Here is a 24,584-nt window from a genome sequence, read left to right as displayed (position 1 = left end):
CTGTCGTTTCCTGTGGACACAGCATTTTAAAATAGTCTTTATGGGTAGTCAATGAATTATCCAACTGCTGATTCTTCACAAGCAGTGTGTATGTCCTGGTGACCACTGAAATTGTAATAATTTTAATAATGCTTTGCACTGAATGTCCCTCCCTCCCTTAGCCTGATCCTGCTGGAGGTTTCTTCCTGTTAAAAGAGTTTTTCCTTCCCACTGTCAGCAAGTGTTTGCTCATCCAGGGCCATTTGATTGTTTGGGTTTTTTCTCTGTCATTGTAGGGTCTTATATATGCTTAGAGAGAAACCCATATCTGTCCTTCTCATGATTAAAGCCAGTCCTGTAACCTGCATAGCATTAGGAATCCCCCTTGGATGGCACAAACATACGCTTTACCCCACATTTAATTTGGTAAAATCTTCTCGCCCTATTATCCCTTTTATAGAGGAACTCTGATAATAAATTATGTAAAAGAAGAACTTTTTGCCTTCATGTTCCTGCCCGCATGGGGACAGTTTCACAAAGACATTTTTATAGTTTCAGACTGCTCAAAACTTTGCTAATGCAAGTTAGGCACTTTCACAGTTCATTTAAATGTACTTGAGCTAATTAGTGCTAGGCAGCAACCTCCTCTGGCTCATTTGCCACTTTTTATATTTTAGAATTCCCGCTATGTAAATGAAATGAATTCTATAAGGTGTACATAATTAGGGGCGTGGCTTTTTGAGTGACATTTAACTAATACCAACAGTTATTTACAGCTGTTGGTATCAAGCAGGTGTTTGATCCACCACTTTCATCAGCTAAGTTCATGCCAGTGACTTAATGGAAAATCTAACCTTTAGTTCATCTCCTGCGACTGAATTAATGGTATATTATTAGCCGTAGCTGCTTTATACTTCATGTTAGCGATGTACATTCTAATCTGAGACGGTGTGAAGGATTTTTCTTCTTGTCCATTCCCCCAATCATTAAGTCTGATTGCTCCCAGATTTGGAATAAAACAGGAAGTGAATGATGCTCCCAAATTAAGTCATGTTTCCTCTGTAAAACTGGAATATTATAATTGTGCAAGAGTAGCCGTGAGATAAATGTGTTCTTCGCACTTCAATTTTGATTTGGCTCAAATGCATTCTTGCTAACAGTTTCCTCCAACAGGATGGTTATTTGAAGCCGTGATATCTCCAGTGTCTGCTACAAGTGCTACAGGGTGTACTGAGCTACTGTATGAATATATCATGCAAATATATGCCGATAGAACAAGACACTGATTTCAGCGGTATTCGTTTTGTGGAACAAAGTCCACATTCTCAAAAATGCCACAGTGGATGAAAGTGTGAATACATCATGAAACTAATCTATGCATGTGAATGAAGTAAGCATATCCACTAACTCTGTGTTGGTTTGACAAGCACTTCCTTCCTGGTTGCCTGTGTAAATCTGTCTCCTATTGGCTGGTGTGAATCACTGGTGCACAACAGCAGTCATTGCCCAGTCATAGCCCTGCGAAGTAATTTCTGTCTACACCAGGCTTTAATGGTTTGGCCTTGGGCTTGTCAGAACCATTGGGCATACAAGTTTGATGTGATAATTCCCAGGCAGTGAACTTGAAGCTCCGTGTATGGCCCCATGTCTCTGCATCACTGCACCTCCCTCTCCACAGTCTGTTAGCTGGGCTCACTTGGGAGCACACTACGCTTGTGTACGTAGCTTTCAGGTTTTGTGCCTCTGCTTGTGCGCATCTGTGCATTCTGGAGAGTTGATGATGGTGAATACAAGATTAGCAGTTCATATGTGTGCTTCTCTAAGTGTGTGGGTGTGGGTGGGTGGGTGTGAAACAAATACTGCAATACTGTCCTGTGCTAAGATCTTGGTTTGATATCATCCCAGGGCTTAAGTGCAAGAGTGTGTCGAGACAGAGTTACGGCCACACCTGTGGGAGATGTTCAAGATGAGAATAGCTGAAACCCCTGCGCCTTTTTTGAAATGTGACTCTGCAGATGAATAGGGGGTAGTGTTGGTGGGGGTGGCGGCGAACCATTTTTCCTTTTGACAGTGTATTCCTGGCTGTATTTAAAAGCGCTGATTTGGTATTCATTGGCCGATTGGAACTTTGAGTCAGACAGCAGAATGCCAGTGGTAATGCCTGGTGTCGGGGGATAACTACAGCGGCTCAGTGCTGTGAAGCAACCAAAGCTCTAGAATACACTAAAGCATCTATACACAGTTAGAGCTTATGTGTTTTTACATTAAAAGTAAAGAGGATTACTACAATGGTATACACTTCATTAAAGAGTCATGTCTGCTTTAATGTAAATAGGCTGTGGACAATACGTAACAGTCTGGGAGATGTCACTCTCAGACTGCTACTTAGACTGAGGTTGAATTGCCTTGCAAAATGAGATTAGATAGGTAACTGTGAAATTGAGGAAGAAAATAATGGGACCCAAAACAGCCAAGATCTAGATCTAAAGTAACAGAGGTAGTTGGCATGCCAAAAATAACAAATAAGCACACAGAAAGGAAAAAACCCCACAGGTATCACAGGAAAACTAAACATGGCAACCCAGTAGACTGAGGAACACATCTTGTCATGACCAGAAAATTAACAGAAAATGAACCCAAATTCATAACTGCTTAGTATTCCTGCTATCTCATTCCAGTGATATTGTTATTGCCCTGAGCAAATGGCCATCTGTTGGAGAAAAAACTCCATCCAGCAGCATGCAAGTTGTTGAGGCATCAGAGTTTTCATTCTCTGACAGTGCTGCTGTGTTGAGGGAGGCAGGCAGTTGGTTATTAGGAGAAATTCCAGCCCAGGGAAATCAGCGAGTTAAAGCTGAAGGCGGCAGAGATGTTCATTTGTTATTCAGCTCAGGATCAAGACAGTGGTACAGATCTGAATCTATCCTAAGGAATGTGTAATACTGATACATGCAAACAGTATGCAAGCGTGCATGCAGTGACAGGTCTGCCAAATCCAGCTCATGCCACTAAAGACAAATAATGGTTACCGAGAGCCAGTCTGACAGAACAGGAATTATGAGTTCTATAGACACAGACAGGGAGGTATTATCAACACAGACACAGAGGCAGGGTATTATCAAAGCCTGTAGAACGTCTCTGGTGTCTTACTGCAGAGTTCAGACGATGCCACAAGTTCCTCTTTAGTGCCTCTCCTGAACACATTAAAATCTTTTAAGAAGGAACTGTTTATTTAAATGGTTTTGCCTTATATGTTACTTTGCAATTTGTCAAAATATTCCAGCTACTTAAACTGAACTAAATAAAATTAGCACTGTATGTATGTGCTACGCAAAACAGTATAACTACAAGATAATTAGAAAGCACCTTTATGAAGTGTTAATTTAATTAGCCCATTACAAATTATAGCACAATTGTCAAACTTTTGCTGACTGCTATTTTAATTATAGCTGGTTTCAGCCAACGTGCAGTGATCCCCAGCAAATTACATATCCCCTTTCTGTCTCAGTGTGCTTTCCCCATCTATTTTCTGGGTCCATAATAGCCATGGGAGATTAATTGTGTCTTTTAGCCTCACTGACTGCCAAGAGTGATGTGGGGAAAAGGCATTCACATGACTGGGAAAATTGGACCATTTAGCTTCCTAACATGGTTCATATACCTTCTCCATCCTCCCAGCTAATTACAGTCCTCTTATTAACCCAAATGGAGTTGGGCATCAAAATATGACCACCGTCCTCTATTAGACAGCTTTGACTCTACCGCATGGAAGAACTGATAATGTCTGAGTTGGGTCAGTTAAGTATTTGAACATCTGTCTTCATGTGTTTGTGCGCATGTATAAGTGTGACCCACTGTCCTGTGGATTGAGGCCATTTCTGGCACAGAAAATGCAAGCTATGTTTGTTCAACTACGGCTCAGCCAGCTATGATCATTGGGGAAAAAAGAAAAGAAAAAGAGGTTTTTCTCATCCACTTACACTGGCAACAAACTCCCAAAGCCTACTTCATAGGATGCCTTGTTCAGCACCCAGTACATATGCAGTCTCATGCCATGATTTACTCATGAAATTCTTTCTTTTCAGTCTTTTTAAATAAAACACATATTTACTGGATTTGTAACTAAATCTTAAAACCATGGTGCACAAGAAAACTGCAAAATTAGGACACTTTCGCAAGCAAATTACAATATGAGTATTGGAACGTCCATCCAGCCATCCATCCATCCATCCATCCTCTGCTGATTATCTACTGTGAAAAAAAAAGGCAACAAATTTAGAAGCAGGATATTTGTCTCTGTGGGGGAAAAAATCCAGGTAAACAAGTAAAAGTTGTCCCTTTTGAAATGTGTTTGTTGCACAACAAGGCCCATCTTTTACATGAACTTTGAAGGGAAAGACTTCGTTTCTGGCTCGCATTGCTATTGTTTCACCATCACTTGCTGGGTAGTTGCCCAGTGTTTGCAGATAATTCTGCATCCAAACAATGGAGGAATGTGGCAATCTGCTAGCAACAAAAGCAAGGTTGGATGAGGTTTTTGGGGCAGTGCCACTTTGTGACTGATTTCACCTGACACTACCACCAACCAGCAATCTATCAACCGGAAAATACACAGTTTACCCTGGCAATCTGTGGTTATCACGTACCAGTCTCTAGATCTGTGTACCTGAGGCCTAATGTAGCTTCATATATTGCCTTTACATAAGCAATTAAGCCGTCTTAAAGGCACTGTGTGTTTAAATAAATAGATTTTTCCCTCTCTTGGTTAAAATGTTTGAAATTTTGGGAAATAATGATAACTTGCTTTCTTGTGAAGAGTGAGATGAAAAGGTTAATACCCTCTCACTACTGTTAAATCACCAGTTGTTATTTTTTGCAAGCATAAGTGAGAAACAACCAGGCATTTTCTGACTAAATGTAAAAAAAAGGAAAAATAAAGTTTCCACCAGCAGCTCTAAGAATCACTAATTAAGAAGTATATTATTTAGAAACACGTGAATATTGTCATCACTCTGCAGTTGGCAGGCAACCAGTGGATTAACTAGTCCAGCATATAATACTTTGTGAAATTAGCTACACTAAGATGTATTCAGTTTAAAATTTGGACATTAATCAAACCAAACCACCTGCTGTGTCTAACTCTGCAGAAGTCACGTAAGTATGCGAGTGGTAGTCACCTTCTCATCTAACACTGGGTAAGAAAGAAAATAAGTGCTATTTCCCAAATCATGTACTCAAGTATTCCTTCAAAAGTCTCCTTGTGGATATAAAATAAATGGCTCTCTATGTCCGTTAAGGTGTCAAAGCTGGTGGGGTCTTTGGACCACTGGGACTGAAATGAGCTCTCCCATACTGGCTCCACTGTTACTCACTCAGGAGGCTCTGCTAATTAATCAGTTGCTTGGCAACATCTGGCAGGGACATGATTTATGGCAAACAGCCTAAACACTTGTTATACTGAGACAGGAATGGGTGGAAGTTGAGTCACTGTGCAGCCCATCAGGCCCTTGCACAGGATAAATATCTGGCAGCATAATTTGGCTGGAGAACATTTGAGTTTAGGCTTTACATATTTAGGCCTCTTCCTGTGGATTTGAACAGATGATTTGGTTTGTATTGTAAACGAACACAATACCCTGAAGGATCTTTCAGCTGAAGTCGTATTTACATTTTTTTTCCACCAGCATCACTTCATCAGATCACTCACTGCGTGCCAGTTGTGGTTAAATGAACAGCATGCAAAACATTTATGTTAGTACAGCTGATATAAATTCCAGCTTTGTGGCTTTACAAGTGTTTCCCTCACATCCTCATTAATAGCGTCATATTCAAACAAAGCTTAACTACAAAGCAGAGATTTCCAGAGGGTACCCCCAATTATCACCAACCTGCGTCCTGCTTCCTTCCCAAATCCTCGTGTTCTTGTACCTGCAGGGACATGGCAGCCATCCAGGGAAACTTGCTGTCTCACATTTTTCAGACTGCTTCCATGGCATCTGTCTCTTTGAACAAGCAAAACAAAACAAAAACAGAGATAGACCGTGTCCTCTGCTTGACACTCATTCCACAAAATAGGCTGTTTTGACATCTGTATCACCCCAGAGAGACCTTTGGTTCTTATTCTTATGTTTAACCTGGTGTGTGTCAGGGAGTTTAACACATTTTATTCTTTAATGTACAGCTGTAGTCAGAACTTTACACACAATCATGGGTGTAATTTCAGGGTTTTAATGATTTCTTTTACTGTTCTTTTCCAGGGTGGAATGATTTTGCAGAACACTTCTTTAAATACTTAAAAACAAAATAAGAATAGGGTGCACAAGTTTTAATTTATTTTGGATTTTCTATAACCTACACAGGGTCAAAAGTATATATAGGACCCTATATTTGGATAAATGTCCATTAGAAAGTTACACCTTGACAAGTCACTTTTGGCAGACATCAACACCATTCTGCCATAATTTGTCTGGATATTTTATCACTGTTCTTGGCAAGACTGGTAGAGAATTTTTAAATTGGTTAGTTTCCCAACACACACCAGGCTTTTAGGCGTATGCCATCACAGAAGCCTAATAGCAAACAATTCCAGGATCATCAGTTCAAACAGTTGTACATAAGTACAAGTTATTCAGATGTGTCACTACCAAGGTCTCAAAGAAGACCCTAACTATGACTATCAGAAAAGAGGGAATTGGTTAGGACAGGGGTGTCCAACCCCAGGGCTCAAGGGCCGGTGTCCTGCAGGTTTTAGATCTCACCCTGGGTCAACACATCGGGATCAAATGATTAGTTCATTAACAGGCCTCTGGAGAACTTCAAGACATGTTGAGGAGGTAATTTAGCCATTTAAATCAGCTGTGTTGGATCAAGGACACATCTAAAACCTGCAGGACACCTGCTCTTGAGGCCTGGAGTTGGACACCCGTGGGTTAGGATGTTCAGGGACAACTCAGGAACCACTAAGGTTCAAGCCTGCCATGAAAATTGACATTTGAAATTGGTTGACTGAAATTTGAATCTGCCCACACGGTCAAGCCAAATGTCTTCTGGAGAAAAGCTTTATGGTTATATGAAACAAAGATTGAGCTATTTGGCCGCAATGACAAGAGGTATGCTTAGAGGAGTAAAGGTGAGGGTCTCAAACGTAAGAACACTGTTCAGCTTGCAAAGCATGGCGGTGGTAGGATTATGCTTTGGGGCTGTTTTGCTGCCAGCGATACTCGTACACTATTACACAAGGTGGATGGACTAATGAAGGAGGTGGACCACTGCCAAACTATTAAGCCAAAATTATCCCAGAAGCTTGTTGATGGCTACCAAAAGGATCTTGCCAAGGGACATTTAACCAAATATTAGTTAGGGTGTATACCCTGGAAAAAGAACTGTTTAAAGAGTCTAAAACTGCCATGGCAGCCAAGCCCAGGATGAGTGTATGTAAACTTCTAACCACAACTGCAGCTACATCTAAAATTATTTAGATGTACTGTTCCTTTTTTGTTTTTTTGCACATCCTTTGAAACACACCTAGTGCTTACCCAGTGTGTATGGAGTGTATACTGCATTCTGTCTCAGTGAGCTCCCAGGAACTTGCTCATCACAGCTCACTAAATAAATTATGAATCCATTAATTGCATTTCACAGCAGTCATGATCTGCGAATTAGGAATCAGGGCACTCATTTTGTGTACACTGTCAGCGAATAGTACTGTAGTCAGAAATGTAATTATTTCCATGGTTTCTGCTCTAAATCTGGGCAAGTTTGTGCTTTTTCTGTCATTTCCTAATAATTTATCCATTATGAAATGTGTATTATTTCCTTTGAAATTGCCCACAAAGAAGGCAGATAATGGTTAAACGGGGTCAGACGAAGAAGAGAATCACACTCTGTCATTTCAAATAAATAATTTATTTGAGCAGTCTCACCGAGTAACAGCTGAGCAGTTCAGTTTCTATTTCTCTCATCACCAGAGGCCAGCTACAGTTGACATTACACATCATGAATCCAGGAGGAGCAACCTGTGGATAACTTAAACCAAAATTCTAAATGTTATGTTAAAGATTTTATTCAGAGTAAATACATATCTGTATATTTATGTAGATATTTCCCTTAGTGAAATGATTAGAAATCATTAGATGAATTTTCATCTATTCATTTGTATTTCTTCAGTATTTTATCCATTTATCAAATATGAGCTGTGGGGAGAGAGCAGATATGACGTGCAGCAAAGATCTGACTGATGGAGAATTACGCCTGAAACCCTCAAGGCTATTTGTGCTCACCTCTCATGTATTTTTTTTTTTTGCCTGAAAGTGATTATTTCGACCACATGGTTGTACTCCACAAGCCAAATTGTTAACATCACTAGAAAATCTGCCTGTCTCTAAGCTCCATAAATGTTACATTGGCTTATTCTTCTTGATGTCAGGGACATGTCAAGGGAGTGGGATTGGGTCAAGAGGCACTACATTTATTTTAAATTTCTGATTAATATAATACAGCTACCAGTAAATTGTGCTACATTATTATAGATTGAGGTGCTCTGTAGTAAACAAATCATGTCAAATTATTACCAGCTTCAACATTAAAGTGAGAGATAAAACTAATTCATAATTAATCAGTGATAATAAAACTTCTTGTACTATGACAGTGGGAGGGGATAGGCTCCTGTCTCCTCCCTGACCCCCCTCACTGTATAATGAATACTTTTACTTTAGATGCTTTGAGTATATTTTGATGTTAATACTGACCCATGTAGAATTCTGAATCTAGGACTTTCACTTGTAACAACATATTTTTCTCTCTAGCATTCCTACTTTTACCTAATTAAAGCAAAACTGTTGTTTATCAATGCTGTTTTAATCTTAAGGCTCCAATGACATGTTTCATACAATACCATTTAGATTGGGGTCATGAACAACAACCTGTTTTAAGGGTATACCCACAAACATGTCACATTTATAAAATATTGAAATACTGGAGAAAAGTCTGTGTAATGAAATCTCTCTTTCACAAGCAGTATGCTATATAATTGTCTAAACACAATTACTCGAGATGTCAAGGCACAGTGAATACATCACATATCTGCACAGAGTCAAAGACAGTGATAGCCAACACATGTCTGCAAAAGGAAATTCAAACGCATATTTCTTTATTGTCGCACTTAAGAATACTTTGAATTGTGCTTTTCAACACATTCAAATCTCAATATAGTGAGGATTTATTGGAAACTCAAAGGAGTTATGAAATATTGCACATAAAAATGTGCGACAGTAAATAGAAAAGGTGAAAAATTGGCCAGTGTTTAACATTCAGTGCACAAAGTCACAGTGGGGGATTTTTCTGTGGTACCAAACCATCATCTTCCTATGCTCTGTAAAATCTCCTGTCATTGAGCTCTTTGATCTGTAAGCTATGGAGCATTTGCATGCTCTTGAGCTAGCTTTTTGTGGAGTTTCTGCTGTTTTATTACGACTTGGAAAAGTGTTGATTATCTTGCCACTGTTACTGCTATTCTAGCTAGTTTTCCCCTTCTTTTTCTCTAGATGTGAGATCCCAAAAAGGCTTTAAAAATAGGATATTGTCAAAGGTCATTGTGACTTTGCAATCCATCTATCTTTGTGACTGTCAGTTTAGAGGGGTTGCTTGCTCTTTATTCATTTGAGCTGTCTGCTGAGCGCAGCAGTTGTGGTGAATGTGATCCATTCGGCCAACAAAGCACTTATTAATTGTCTGTCTGCATCAAGAGAGTGAGAGCCACAGTGGGATGAGGTTAAAAGATGGACAGTAAAGAGGATAGGAGCGTAACTGTCCATGCAAGGTTTGTCACATCAAACCTGTAAAAGTTGATGGTTCACTGGGTGGATAATTGCAGCCTTCCATTGCATGAATATACAATTTCAGTGTAATTATGCCTGCATGTTTGTTTCCTTAACATTACAGGTATGCAAGTAAAATTTTCCCCTTTTGTATATGTGAATGGAGTATATCTGTAACACAACACCATGCCTACCCAGCTAGCATCCCTCATTCCCCTCTCCCTGCAGGAGGTCAGAAGTGTGACATCTCATCAGCTAGGCTGTATTTGAGATAAGTGAAGAATCAATAGCCATTGATCAGGGGAGCTGCGACATGAAACTCTTTTTCTTTCCCCGCCTGCTTTGCCTGAACGTTCTGGTACTGGAGACAGATGGCCCTTACCCAGTGTTGCTTAGCACACGGGACTTGTTTAGTGGCCCAGACACAACCTCTCCACAGCGCTCAGCTGCGTCCTAATGCCTCTCCAACAGACTGACAAATTTAGATTTTCATACAGACGCTCTCTTTGGCACTCTGATCTAATCTTACGATTTTGAAGAATCTTATGAAAAGCTATAAAAGCTGTTTGATATTTTGTGGGGAATTTCATTAAAAAGCTCTTTTGCATTTTCAACATCTTGTCCTTCGGGTGAGTGAGCGTAAACACCCCTTTACATCTCTGTGAGATGTGCAGGAAATGTTGACGTACTACCCTTATATTTACTGGACCTTGAAAAGGGAGGGAATGAGCTCAGATTTCCCACAACCCAACACTCCCACTCATCAGTTCAGAGTCAATTTACTGTCCCAGCTCTTTTACTGTTGCTGACACCGGCCATCTTGCCACATAGCTCAACTACGAGCACTTTGACAATGCCAGCTGTAACCGGGAGCCTTGCATTCAGCACTCCAAAGAGAGCATTAAAATCACTACACCTGAACAGGTGCAGAGCAGAAGGGTGACTCAGCAATCTGCCACATATGGAGAAATGAACTACGAGATATCTTGTGCACCAGGAAACAAAGGCAGACGAGACACTCAAAAAACTTTTAGATTTTAGGATATTCTTAAAACAATTTCATTAACTTGGTTTCTAAAAATAAAACCATGCATCTGTTTGGATAAAACTGTAGCTGCAAATGACAGTAAATGTAAATTCTTGCGTTTGACACATATAGAACAAATTAAAACATTGTGTAGGAGTTTCACCAGTGTCTTCAAATGCAGAATAACAGAAAACCCCTGTTTTTCTTTGGTTGTATGAGCACCCTGTAAACCTTATAAGGTCTCTACAGAGAGCCTATTTGTGGCAGAACATTAAATTCTTCTGCAGCCTATCAGCATAATATGATGTCTGCTATAAAGCTGTGTGACTTCTGACTGCATACTTCATCAATCATTGACAGATCCATCTGAGAAAGTTACTACAGAGTGTGGCATCATTATATAAACAAATAAATACAGCAGCGCAGCTCGCGCTCAGATCTCTCCCTGTATCAGTGGAGTCGGCGGGGTTGTGAAAAATCAAGCACCTCGGTGACAGTTACGACTTCGCTCAAGTAGATTTAAGTCAGTCGTTCTCTTTTTAAACTGTACAGTGAAGAGCGTGATTAAGCACGTAGAGGCATTCACGAGGAACTCTGCGGATGAAAGGAGTGACCATTTTTCTGTTGAAATCCAAGATTTTGCAACAACTTCCTGTGTCCGACTCGTAGGAGTAAAGAGTAAAAAAAACAAATGAAGAAATTCCCCTAAAAGGAAAAGAGATGCATTTGAATAACTTCTCATTTAAAACAAAATAGGGAACCAGATGAAGCCATTACAGTATTTTCATTATGAGGAAGCTTGTGTGACTATATCAGTTATTCCATGACCTTGAATTTTAAAAACTTCAGGCCAAAAATAGCCCCAGAGAAGAGCAGATGTTCATACATAAATATGTGCACTGTGATGTCAAAGACTAGGTCACATGTTTTCTTTCCTTTACAGAATATCTAATTGAGATTTTGGTTTTAACTTAAGTACTTTGGAGGGGTCAGAATTCAGTTGTACAGTTAGCACAGCCAAAAGACCCTGCGTTTGAATCTGTGGCCTTTCTGTGTGGAGTTTGCATGTTTTCCTCATGTCTGTGTGGGTTTTTTCAAGCACTGCAGCTTCCTCCCACAGTCCAAATAGTATGAATGGCTGTCTGTCACTCTGTGTTAGCCCTGCTTAGAAAACCTGGTACAAAAACATGTACAGGCTGTACATCACCTCTCGCCATATGACAGCTGGGAAAGGCTCCAGGTCTTCCCCGACTCTGAATTGGATAAGCGGAAGAAAATAGATGGATGGATGGAAGTACTATTGTGCTTTTGCAAAGCCAGTGGTCTGTTAGGCATAAGAGTCAGTTTAATTCATCATTAAAAACTACTTTTGTGCTCCCTTTTTTAAATACATGCTCTTTTTCTTCTTGGAAAAAGGATCTGTACTTTGGCGTGCAAATAACTAAGCGTTTCGTTTCATTAGTAAATATGAATTAATACAGATCCTCTCAAATCCTTGAATTGCACGGCATAATAACAACAAAAAAATAGAAAGCAAGTTTACAAAGTCCAGCATCAGTGTTGTCCTTGAGGAGTTCCTGCCTTCCGCCTTAAAGAGTTATTCCGAGCCTTGAGCCTTTCTCGCTGTCGCTCACATGACCCTGGCTGCCCCGAGAAGATGCTCATGACCTGTTTGTCACACTGCTCTGCTTTCCCATCAAACACAGGATATGTGTGCCATCAGGGAAGGACTGCATGCTGAGATTTCCTGAATGTTGCAAAGCCCAACAGATGTTGCGGTTGCAGTGTTGTACAGTACATGTCATCAGCTTCTGTGTTAAAAACAATAAATAAATAAATACAAATTCTCATCTGGCACGTCACCTTATTTAACGTGCATGCAGCGGAATGCTGCCTCTTCCATTCCCGCCACGCCAAGATAATCATGCCTTTGAAAGAGCACTTTTGCATTATACCAGCACTTGGCCTCAAGTAGTTCTCCACGAACTCCTCTATATCCTGCTACTTAAGCTATAAATGCACTGCAGGGTGAAGGCGCAGGCCTTGCACTCATGAAGATGAAACCAGGAGGTACTGCGTATCAGAATCTGTGATATCAGCACATGCGATGAGCTTTAACGAGCGCTGTGTGTTGGGGAATCGCACCCATGTCAGGTTATTTATGCATTACAGCAAAGTGGAGCTTGGATCCCTGATCAATGTTAAGTAGCCCTTCATCTTAATTAATAATCTGCTCCATTACTTAAATTACACAGCTGGGTTTTTTGAGTAATGACACCATCTGCAATCAATATAGAATCCGCTCCGGTTACGAGCGGATATACTTACAGTAGCCTTTTGTAGCACTTACCAAATGCAGATAGCAATTAATAAAGCAGTTTATGAAGCAGGGAGAGCCTCAGGGAGGCCGGCTAATTTCATTATCTAAACACAGAGGTCCTTGTCTAAACCAGTAAGGGGTAAGAGCGACATGTAGGTAAGAGTATGATGACTTTGTTGAATTAGATATTGAAAGACACATGAGTGTTGAGAGGTTGAGTTCTGGACCATCTTTCACAGATGAATGAAGTGTGCCTGGTTCCACCGTTAGTCTCGCTGCTTGGGGTTCCTAAAGCAAAATAGTAAAACATTTCTGTTTCACTTTACATAGCAAAAATAAAAACAGTACATCTGGGAAAAAACACAGATAACACCCTCCCTCTTCACAGTCATTTACTTACAACCGAGTCAGGCCACTTGCAGCATCCTCTAATTACAAAATAGCATATCCACTCATTCATTCTTAATGACACATATCACTAGTGGAAGTCTCATAAAAGTAGGAGAGAAAAAAAATATTTGGACTGCACCCAAAAATCCGATAGATCCAGTGAAGTCGTCACTCTGGTGAACAGAGAGTCATTTGTGGGTTGGGTTTTTGTCAGGCTGTGACTAAGAGTGATTCAGGGAGGTGTGTTTAATGATTCAGAGTGGAGTTGTGAGAACTAAAACCGTCCAGCAGAGTCATTTTTCCACAAGCTCTCAAAGCCTAGCGACTCCTTCCAATCATCCATATTGGTACTTGTGCATTTGCGCGGCTACAGCTGAATTAAGCGTTAAACCATTTTTCCAGAGTTGCCAATTAACCTGGTCTGCTGACTTGACTGACCCTGATGGCTTTTTGGTTTGTGTGCTGAGCAAGCTAATGCGAAAAAAAAAGTGCTGTGCTGAAAGTGTATGACAGCGTATTTACATCATCTGGGAATCATTTCCATCGGTGATTTGGTAAAAGAGTGCAGTGCAGCAGGAAGTTATTGTGGCATGTGTTGATTTTACACTCTACTTGTGGGTATTATTACTATTATATTACTCCCTTCAAGCTTCAGTAGGCAAAACAACAACAAAAAAGATAGTGACCATGTTGAAGTGCTGTGTTCAGGCTTAAAGATAGCTCTATCTACACAGCCTTGTGACTCCAACAAATGAGAGGTTTGCACAGATGCCGAGCGGTTCCAGTCTAAAGAGGAGGGTCCTCTTACCTAGCACAGACAGGCACGAGGCTACTGCCGAGCTGGCACCAGAACAAAGCCCTCAAACAGCTGCTTGATAATGTGCAACCATTAATTACATTCTGATGCCTCAAGTCTGGCCTGTGTCACTGAGCAGAGAACCCTCGCCTCGCTGAGCATGGAGCAATTATGTAAGAATATGTTGCGCAATGTTAACCAGACACAACGCCGCGTGTCTTTATGAAGATTCTTTATTGTACTTTTACCAGGTCTTCTTTACATTAATTAATGTTTTGTTAGTTGAACTGAATTTTCTGATACCTGCTTGCATTACGTTATTCAGCTGGAGACCTTTAATCTTCAAAATAAGCATATAAAGTAGGGTTGTCTTTACAGGAAGATGTTTCAGCAGAAGTTTCTGCTGAGTCAGTTGTGTGCTTGGATTGCATGTGACCAGAGGCTTGGGATCCCAGAGATGTCACTGCCTGACGAATGACTTAATGGCTGCAGATCTGTTTGGCTTGCTTCCCCATTCATTTTCATTTTCTGTAACTCAGTAGATGCTCCTAAGAAACATTTGCACAAAACACATATGCACGTCCTGCACAAATGCTACCTCTCCAAGTTCCAGCTCTCATCTGACTCCCACTTTGGCTAATGGTATTAGGCTCTTTTAGTGAGGACCATAAGTTATAGCTCAGTGGAGCATTGTTCACCCTGGCAACTGTGAATGGCAGTTGAGAAATGTCTGCCCCTGCCAAAAGAAGAATTACATGACCCACAGTGCTGGACTTTCAGCTATATCAATACTGTCAGTACTGGAACTAGAACAGCGGGGATACTGTCAAGTTCTTTATCAACCCTGTAACTTGAGATTATATGAAAAAATAAAATAGCTGAAGGTAAACCTCACTGAAACAAGTGCTGTGTGATATACAGGGAATAGTACTTTCATTTTCTGTAAGTTATGAATGGCATGACACAGGCCTATAGGCTCTCTAAACAGATCAAAAGATGACTGCTTGAAAACTGAGACGTGAAAGGCTCCACTTTCAGGCACTACTTCACTTTCAGATCTCACGGGTAAGCTAGCACATTTAAGCAGGTGTCAGGCTCTAATCTTATCATTTTCACTCTGATGGATCCTACACATAGATATGCTGGAAAAAGATCATGGATTGAAAGAGGGCAGGTGAGATCTGCATTTTCCAGCAAGTCCTTCACTTAAATCATTATGCTGGTTGTTTGCTCTTCTCTGTCTAAAAAGACTAATTAAAGAGTCTTTGAAACGTGATTGTTTCCAATGAAAGCATCGACTCTCAGCGTGCTTACTTTGATTTTCCTTGTAATTTGGTTAGGTTTAGGCACAAAAATACACTGTCAAAGTTGTTGATTACCTGTATTACTCACAGACCCCCTAGAAGATGGCTAACATTATAATGTAAGCATAGGTCATAATAACAGCTTGCCAAAATGACAGACAGTACCTGGTTTTTTCTGGGGAAGACAGTCTCTTTTGTTTCCTTAAAAAATATATATATTTTGACTGTTTCAGAAAGAAAAGTTGGAATTTTTAAACTATATTTCAGAGATTGGGGGAGGACTTTTTCTAGATTGTGCATTTTAAAACACAGCTCATGTACTACTTCTCATATCAATATCAAGTTCATGAAAAGGGCAAATAAAGCGCAGCTTATTTTAATATTGTTATTTTCCCATCTTCTTTTAGACCACTGCCCCCTTACTTGGGAAGAAATAAGCAGTTCCTTTGTACGTCACATTACCAGAAAACTGTGTTACTCTGCCCCAGGTAAACAGAATACAAAGAGCTCAGTGTGTGACTTCTGACCAGGATTCAGTGTTTCACTGCTTCCTTGTCCTTTAAGAGTTCCTCTCCAAGTGGTTGACCTGGCAGTTGGCAGACATGTCCACCACCCATTACCACCACCACATGCTCAAAAACAGTGGCCTATCATGTGTGCAGAAAAACAATGCAACACAAAGCAACAACAGGCCTGGCAAAGTGGTGTTGGATAACATGTTTTTGTATTCTGTGAAAAGCTGATGCTGCAGTTTCGCTGCACAGTGACAAAAGGTGGAGGCCAAGAACCGAATGGTAGAGTTGAAACTGTGGGTGCGGTAGTAGACTGTGGATATTTTTCTCTGTATGTCCATCAGTCTGTGCCCCCCAAGCACATGAAGAAGGGAACTTTCCTATGACAATGGATGTTCCTCAGAAAACTCCAGACTGTCTGTGCATCATCTGGTTTGAGCTAATTTAATTGATCATTTGTTTTGGAATATGTACCACAAAAGCACAATACCATCTAACACTATAAGAGCCTCAAAGTGGTTCCTGCTATTAGCCGATGTGACTCGGGGGCACTATTTGAACATGAAGAGGAGAGAGGATTTGAGTTTTGATTAAAAATGTCTAAAGTGAAAAAAGGCTTTTGGAGGTCCAGCAGATCAATTTTGTCCTGGGGCGCTAGTGGCAGGTTTATCTTCTCCCCCCCCCCCTTATGCTTAATGTGCCTTTGTATGTAGAAAAGCTACAACGACAGCCATGGGCACAGGTTTTGTTTGAGCACTGGGGGGTGAGTGTGGATTAAGCAGAAGGTCTCGAGGTCTTCCCCAAGGAATTACTGACACTTATTTTCCTTCTGGTGAATTTTAGACCTCTTCTGCCCCCGTTTCTGATAGAAATGTCTTTTTTTATATAGAAGAAAAAATTTTAAAATCAATTCAACATGCCTGGAAGTTATGTTATTATTGGTGGGAACAAATGTGTGAGATGGGCGCCTGCATTCACCACTGACATCTGTACTATGATGTAGCAACCAGATCCCACAGACGAGACATAGAAGGAAAAAAAAACATATAAAGAATGTGAAGAGTGTAAGGGTGCAAAACAGAAAATATACACTCACCGAACACTTTGTTAGGTACACCTTGCTAGTACTGGGTTGGACTCCATTTTGCCTTCTATGTCTAGAAATCTATGTCAAGTCTTCTTGACATAGATTCAACAAGGTGCTGGAAACACTGCTCAGAGATTTTGGTCCATATCGATATGATAGCATCACTCAGTTGCTGCAGATTTGTTGGCTGTGCATCCATGATGCACATCTCTTCCATCACATCCCAAAGCTGCTCTACTGGATTGAGATCTGCTGACTCTGGAGACCAATGTAGTATACTGAATACATTTTCATGTTAAAAAAAAACAAATCAAAAAACAGTTTGATATGATTTGAGCGTGACTACCTGTACTAAGAAAATATCTAATCCTACACCGTTACAGCAACTAATTTAGTTACAACCCTCTCATTTTAAAGCAGTGTCCTCTCACTTCATTGTGAGAGGAGACATTGTGAGAGACATTGTTGCGCAGAGTACATGTTTTTACACTATCTGTAAACACCAGAGATGGATCTTCGGGGAAAATCCCACCCAACCACAGACGATCAGGAGTTTCTGAAATACCCAGACCAGCCCATGTGGCACCAACAACCATACCACTTAAAAAGTGGCTGCTGGGAAACCGATGTTCAGTTTTCAACTTCAGCAGGTCGCCCTGACTATGTCTACATGCCTAAATGCACCGAGTTGCTGTCATGTGAGTTTGCTGATTGGACATGTGGTTTAATATCCTGGCTGTATATTTAAGTCGTAGAGAATCATAAAGAACCATAAATCCAAAAGGACTTTTTTGACTAAAGCCATGTACACAGCGATGCAAAAACTTACCTAAAAGTAAAATAACTCTTTTATTGTGTCAGTAAAGAAATAAAATACATTTTGGGTTAAAAAAAAACCCTCGGCTGTCCAGCCATTATTCTCCCATACAAATGAATGGACTTTACCTGTCTGCTCTACACCCTGCTCTCAGCCACCCGCCGTTGCCAAGGTTTCCGTGTACGCGCTGCCTGGGAGAGCGGAGCCGCGCGATTGTCATACAGTACTGCCAGACATGGCGGCGGAGCTACAACCCGAGTGGATTTCTTGTCTCCCGTCTTCCTGGAGTTATGGTGTTACTCGGGATGGACGTGTCTTCTTCGTTAAGTAAATATCCCTTCCAAAGGCAAACGCTTCAAGTCATTCTGCTCGTTTCTATTTCGAACAAAGTCACCGCTGGATTTGAACGCATATCTCGCTCTTTCTCTCTGTCTCTCCTTCTCAACAGCGAAGAAGCCAAGAGTACAACCTGGCTGCATCCAGTAAGTGGTGAGGCAGTTATAACCGGGCACAGGAAAACTCCAGGTAAAGATGTCACTGTCAAGTTTTTCTCTTATCTTGAACGCCTTTCGTGTTCGCCCCGGCAGTGTGTTGTTGTTGTGTTACCCAAAAGCGAACACTTCCCACGCTGTGCGTGTGTGTGAGAGAGAGAGGCTGTGATATCCACGCCGTGTTTCTTAACACACGAGTGGGTTTTTGTCGCTCGTGCTGTGAAAATTGAGCCCTCTCGTGCCCACCTCTGCCCAGCTAGTGCCACTTCCTTCGCTGCTGCCTCTCCCCAGGGTGGTCAGTCAGTGGAGTTGAAGAGTGGACACTAGCCAATATCGCCCGAGAACTAGTGAAGAGGTGACCTTTAGCCTAATAGCAACTAAAGCACGTAAACAAATGTAGGAAGTCGTTTTTTTGTTTTTGTTTTGGCTTTGAATAACCCAACGCATTATGTTGACCGTGCAGGGGAGTAAGATTAGTGCATTTAAGTGTTTTGACACAGGACCCTACTTAACAGTAAGCTCCTGTGTGACAGGTAAGCAGGAAAACTGTAGCAGATTGAAGTATAGCTCTGCTGAATTTCATCATTAATTTTTTTTGCAGTGAGCTTATATATATATATATATGTATGTGTGTGTGTGTATATATGTATATATATATATATATATATATATATATATATATTCATATTCCTACAAAAAGCTTGACTTATCTTAGAGACATGGTACAATTAGCTGCTCAGTGCGCTTTTCTAGTGAGATTATGATGCAACTATATACAGCAGCAGCAAGCTCTTCTTTAACTTCAAGCACCCCCTCTCCTGTTAAGAGTGTCTGCTTCATCTGAATATGGCTGCAACCAATGAGTTGTTTTTTTTTTTAATAATGTGTGAGTTCATACATTTTCTTTTCTTTAAAAAATTGTATTCTATTAGTATCAAAAATTGAAAAATGTCCATCAGTATTTCACCACAGAGCTGAAGCCCAGAAGGCAGGCAGCTATTCTAAAAAAATAATTACTAATATCATGATATAGCTCTGTTCTTTTCAGTTGCAATGATATGCTTTTATTAGCGTTGTGTAATAGTAAATGAGATATTTTTTTGTGGTTTCCGGGGGCAAAACCACAAAATTTGAATGTATTCTCAGTCAGTTTATTGACCAGATGACTGAACTGATTTATCAAGAAACTAAGTGACAAATTGAGCACAGGCGGAATAATTAGTTCCAACCCTAAAGGTGATGCATAAAGCTGGCAGAGGCAGCATATTTTTGGTGTCACTCACTAATTCATGTGAATGAAGAGGGGAGTAAACTCGCACTTTTTCTGGGCTCTCGTTCAGGGCACTAGAAAATCTAGCTTGTAATGAAGTACTTGGGCAAAAAGTAAAGTTTGTGCAGAAAATATGCAGTAGTGCGATGGGTTAAGTAGAGGACTTTTACAAAGCAGAGCAGTTTTTGAATCCCATGTGAAGCTCAGCTTTGAGTGAGTTTTAGCTTTTGTGAAGCACGAGCAGATGCCTGCATTTGTCTGATGGGAGGGTGTTAGGAGGAGAGCTGCCAATTTTCATATTCTAATTTCATAGCAGTTTTATTTATTTATTCTTTGCCTCCTATTGCTTTTTTTCAAAACATATTTTTCAAATTTTTAAACATTTCTCCTTTTTAACAAACTGGAACTTTCGAAATTTGCTTGAAAATTCGAGAAACTCTAAATTTTCAAGGTGGTTGCCTAGTTTTGGGTAAGTGGGTCTTTCATGTCTGGCCAAAACACCTTTAACTTTCTGGGACAAACACTCATACATACATGCATGCTGGAGGTGTTGTGTAGCATCAGCTTCTACTACACTGGCTGCAGGTGGATTGCTGAGCGGGGCTTCATGGACTAGACTTGTTCTGGGGCTCACTCATGGAGCTTTAACCTCCTAGGACCTGGCATCTACATATGTGGACATCACATTTTGTGTTATTTAGACCAAAATACTCAATTTTACTCTGCAAGGGCCTGATATCCACTTAGGAGGACATTATACTGCCACTGTTCTATCGAAATTTTAAACGAATATCCTCATATGTGGCTCTCATTTTTCTTAGAAACAAAAATAAGGTTAAAAAAAATCTGGTAATTCTTTGTTTTTTACATTCATCGAGTGCCAATATGCCCAAATATCAAAGAGAAATTAAAAATGCATGCTTTGGAAGAGTTCGGGTCTTAAGAGGTTAAAGACCATTCACGAGAAGTATTTGCAGTCTGGCAGCACAAGTCGTCCCATCAGGAAATGTCTTTTTCATGGTGGTGTGTGCTCGGTCTGCATCTTTATGAATGTCAGGACCCAAGAGGCCCAACAGAACCCCAACAGAACATAGCATCGTAATGACATGATCAATGTTATTTGCTTCACCTCTCAGTGATTTTTAATGTGGCTGATGGCTGCATGATTGTTCACATATTTGTCCACCTTTCCTTCTTTCACAGACTTACCCACCGGATGGGAGGAGGGATATACGTTTGAGGGAGCACGGTGCTTTATCAAGTGAGTTTCCTGCCTATTTTACCGCATGACACGCACACCCATCGCAACCTTAGGACCTCTGCATACAAACATGTCATCTAAATTCAAAACACTTCCCCGTTGCGCGCCACCGTGGTACCTCGATTACAAGCATAAATTAATTTATTTCCACTTAAGTCACCTCAGAGGAATGAAACGCTCCTCTCAATAGTCTGCAGCTCCTGAAAACACGCCTTGTGGTGGATGTGTCAATATAAAGAGGTTGTAAATTTGGAACCTTTACTCCCTTTTTGTGTGGCCTATCCCAAAAGTTAATGATTACACAGCTACATTGTGCAAATAACAGGCAGACATGGACACAGTGTGCTTGCTTTCCTCTTGCAAGCTGTTTGTATTTATTCAGACTAGGGCTGCCACGATTTGTCGACTAGTCACGATTACGTCGACTATCAAAATCGTCGACGACTGATTTAATAGTCGACGCGTCGTTTGAAGCTTTGTAAGATCCCAAAAGACCCAGGAATAAGTAGCAGGATTTAAGAGTGTAATAACGGACTGAAACAGAAGATGGTAGCACTGCATGTACAAGGATGCCAGCTGCCGTTAAACCCCGAAGAAGAAGAAGAAGAAGCAGCTTTGTCCCAGAATTCATAGCGCGGCCCAGCTTAGTTTCCAACAATGGCGGTAGCTAGTTAGTTTTAATATTACTCTTATTATTCTTTCTGGGTCACAAAATAAACGTTTAACATATTTTCAGGCGAGAATGTAGCTGTGTAAACCTCAAATATCGGCTCAGTTTATCAGGACACCACATATTTTCAAAAGCGCTCCGACGTTTTCGGAGACATCTGTTACCCACTAGCTCGATAGCTAGCCGGGGGCTAGGTCACTAGCGCTGTGAGAACACCGGACTCCCGGCAAATTGTTTTCAAACCCACCGCCGTCTTTCGCTACTCAGGTTAAATATATATGAGTCACTTAGATAAATTAAAAATGTTGTTGTTTGGCTTTTTTTTTTCAGTATTTTAGTTGTTCCTGAGTAAATCGGTTTGTCTGAGATTAAAGTTATAGTTTTTACACAGCTGAATAAACGTCAAGCAGACAGCTGATTATCAGAAGTGTGAGATGCTGGAGAATTTACTCCGGTGTCCTGTTATATTTTCGATAGCAAGGAGTTTATTAAACTCCACCGAGACAATACTGATGGTCAAACGGCAGATGGTCAAATAATTCACATTTAAAAAAAACGCCCAAGCAAACATATTGCACATATAATTTCATTAAAATTGAATTGAATAAACTATCATCTTGTCTTTATTTTTAGTTAGCACCTTAAAAGCTTAAAGCTGTAAGCTAATGATAGTTATATAAGAGTAGATGCTGCTGGTGCAATAAGCTGTAGTTTTACGTCCAGTGGATGATGATAAATAATCGGTGACTAGTCGACTATCAAAATAATCGTTTGTGGCAGCCCTAATTCAGACTTACCCTGCTCAAAGCTGAGTCTGCTTGGAAGAGTTGAGCCAAAGTATAATGCGTTCTCTTTTTCTGACAGTTATCCTCGCTGTTTGGGTTTATACGGCTCCTCACATTTCAGGATGACACTTGTCCCTAAATAGATGCGGGAGAATATTTCCGAAATACTACATGCCAGTCCACTCCGCTAAAGGAAACGTAAATGGCTTCTCATTCAAAGTCTCCTTCCAGTGATTTTTTTTGACATTTTTTTATTCCTACATCATATCTCAGGTATGCTAATTTCTTGTGGCTGTGTGGGCAGGGGAGAATGTCATATATCCTCTGTGTCCACTAAAACACTTTGTTCAGTTCGTGACCCTCTCCGTGTGAAGCCCAGGTTCTGCATGAATTATGTGAGCAGTCGGCCATAGTCTTTGAAATACAGTAAATTTCACATTTTGCTCTCTTCCCCCAGTAGCCTGATGTATGCGGCTAATCAAAAGAGATCACAAGTGCTGTCATTCATTGGGGTCTGATTCATCATCTGTCCTCCAAATCCAAGGGTATGAGGGGGGAAATATGTTGTTATTTTGCATGTTCTCTTGCAATTACGTTGCACGGCACGTATAGATGCGTAGTATGTGAACATCTCTGCCAAAGTACAAGAAGGCTTCTGAATGACTGAGGATATAGCATACGCGCCATATGAAAATAGGATATTATACCCTATTATTCTCATCGAATCCTCTCTCCTTTGACTTCCTCATGAATTTGAGGAGCTTCATGTGGCAGGCTGCCAGGCAGTCGGACTGAAAGGCAGTAATTTTATATTCCAGTATTTTATCTCAGCTTCTCGGTGCAAAACAGACTTGAGGAAGACATTCATTAGATGATCACTGTGATTTTGGCACAGTCCAATGACATGGTAATGTTGCCTGTAAAACAACTCACAAACTAATCATCCTGCCCCCCCACAAAGCAGGCCATCTGCATTTTTGTGAGAAAAAACCCATTTGGTTTAAGCCGTAGGTTGAATTTTAATCAAAACTGTGAAAAAGTAAAAGCATTTTAAATGATATCGTTGCCTTTTATCTCATATACTGGCATACTGGCGCTTCAGCAGGGTCAGAGTAAACAAAAATATGCGGATGGCTGATTCAACTGAGCTTGTCCTAAACTGAAGCGAAGCAAGTAAAATACACAGAGAAACGGGTTCAGCATACTGATTCTCCCTTCTGTTGACCTTCAATAGCAATTCCCTCTTTTTTAAAACAGTAATGAAAATCTAGTAACACGGAGCAATGTGACCAACATTTGACCGACACTTTCACCATCTTCCTTCTGTGTCCTCTTTTAGTAAGTAAACATTTACCCCGTCCTGTTTCTTGGGAACGACTTTGCTTCTTTTGTTGTTTTAACTTAGCAAGAGCTTTTAGAATTTGAGTCATGTCGTCAGAACTGCGAGTGTTTTAAAGATGGTGGCACATGCTGGAAAAATATTTGGTCAACTTAGGGCACAAGATCAGCGATCAAGACATCTTTAAGGTGTTTTTATGCTTTACGTTACGAGGTTGCGTAAAACCATGCCTGTTAATTTCATTGTGACTCATGTTTTGACATAGAGCTTTGTTGATAGCTTTATGTGATAACTGTCTTGGACGGTCCTTGAGGCATTTTGAGGCTTTGTGTGAGGTTGCCAGTAAAAGCCTCTCAAAGCTCTCCAGTACAATTAGCCCAGTGACAGCTGTTCTTATGTTTTACAGTAGGTTATTATTGCTTTGTCATCATTTTTGTATTAAATATCACAAGTTTGGAGATCCTTTTTTTTTATATTCAAGCAGTGGCTCTAAACACACACTTGTGTGAAATATAGACACGTTTATTGATCAATTTCTGTGGCTGTTTTGCTAGAAAGCGGAAAAAAAAAACCTTGTGCCAAAGGATCTGGCTTATTCACATGCTGGCTGTGTGGCTTGGCTGTTACCGTCGGGTTACACAGTGTGAGCATCAAGGAGCAGATTGTGCTGACGCAGGCTGTCCTCTGATGAGATGTGCTGGGAAGGATGAATTGCAGGTTG

The 24,584-nt window shown here is 40.5% G+C and overlaps 1 protein-coding gene across 14 annotated transcripts in view; it reads left to right on the top strand.

Annotated features, from left to right (window-relative positions):
- Positions 1 to 18,234: 18,234 nt before the first annotated feature.
- LOC309709958 (pleckstrin homology domain-containing family A member 5-like) overlaps positions 18,235 to 24,584 on the top strand; it is an 89,330-nt gene continuing 82,980 nt past the window's right edge. For 5 of the 14 annotated variants that reach the window (XM_082538993.1, XM_082538991.1, XM_082538992.1 and 2 more), the window contains exons 1-3: positions 18,238 to 18,374; positions 18,496 to 18,572; positions 21,012 to 21,069. In XM_082538993.1, coding sequence (XP_082395119.1) covers positions 18,283 to 18,374; positions 18,496 to 18,572; positions 21,012 to 21,069 — 227 coding nt within the window. In that variant the 5' untranslated portion in view covers positions 18,238 to 18,282. Of the gene's footprint in view, positions 18,375 to 18,495; positions 18,573 to 21,011; positions 21,070 to 24,584 lie in introns of all 14 variants that reach the window. The other 9 variants (XM_082538995.1, XM_082538989.1, XM_082538980.1 and 6 more) reach the window with 4 other exon arrangements.

The sequence above is a fragment of the Aulonocara stuartgranti genome (genome assembly GCF_965226115.1).
Source record: "Aulonocara stuartgranti genome assembly, chromosome: 7".
NCBI classification, from domain to species: domain Eukaryota; kingdom Metazoa; phylum Chordata; class Actinopteri; order Cichliformes; family Cichlidae; genus Aulonocara; species Aulonocara stuartgranti.
Note: the sequence above shows the minus strand (reverse complement) of the source record. Positions and strands in the feature narration are given on the sequence as shown.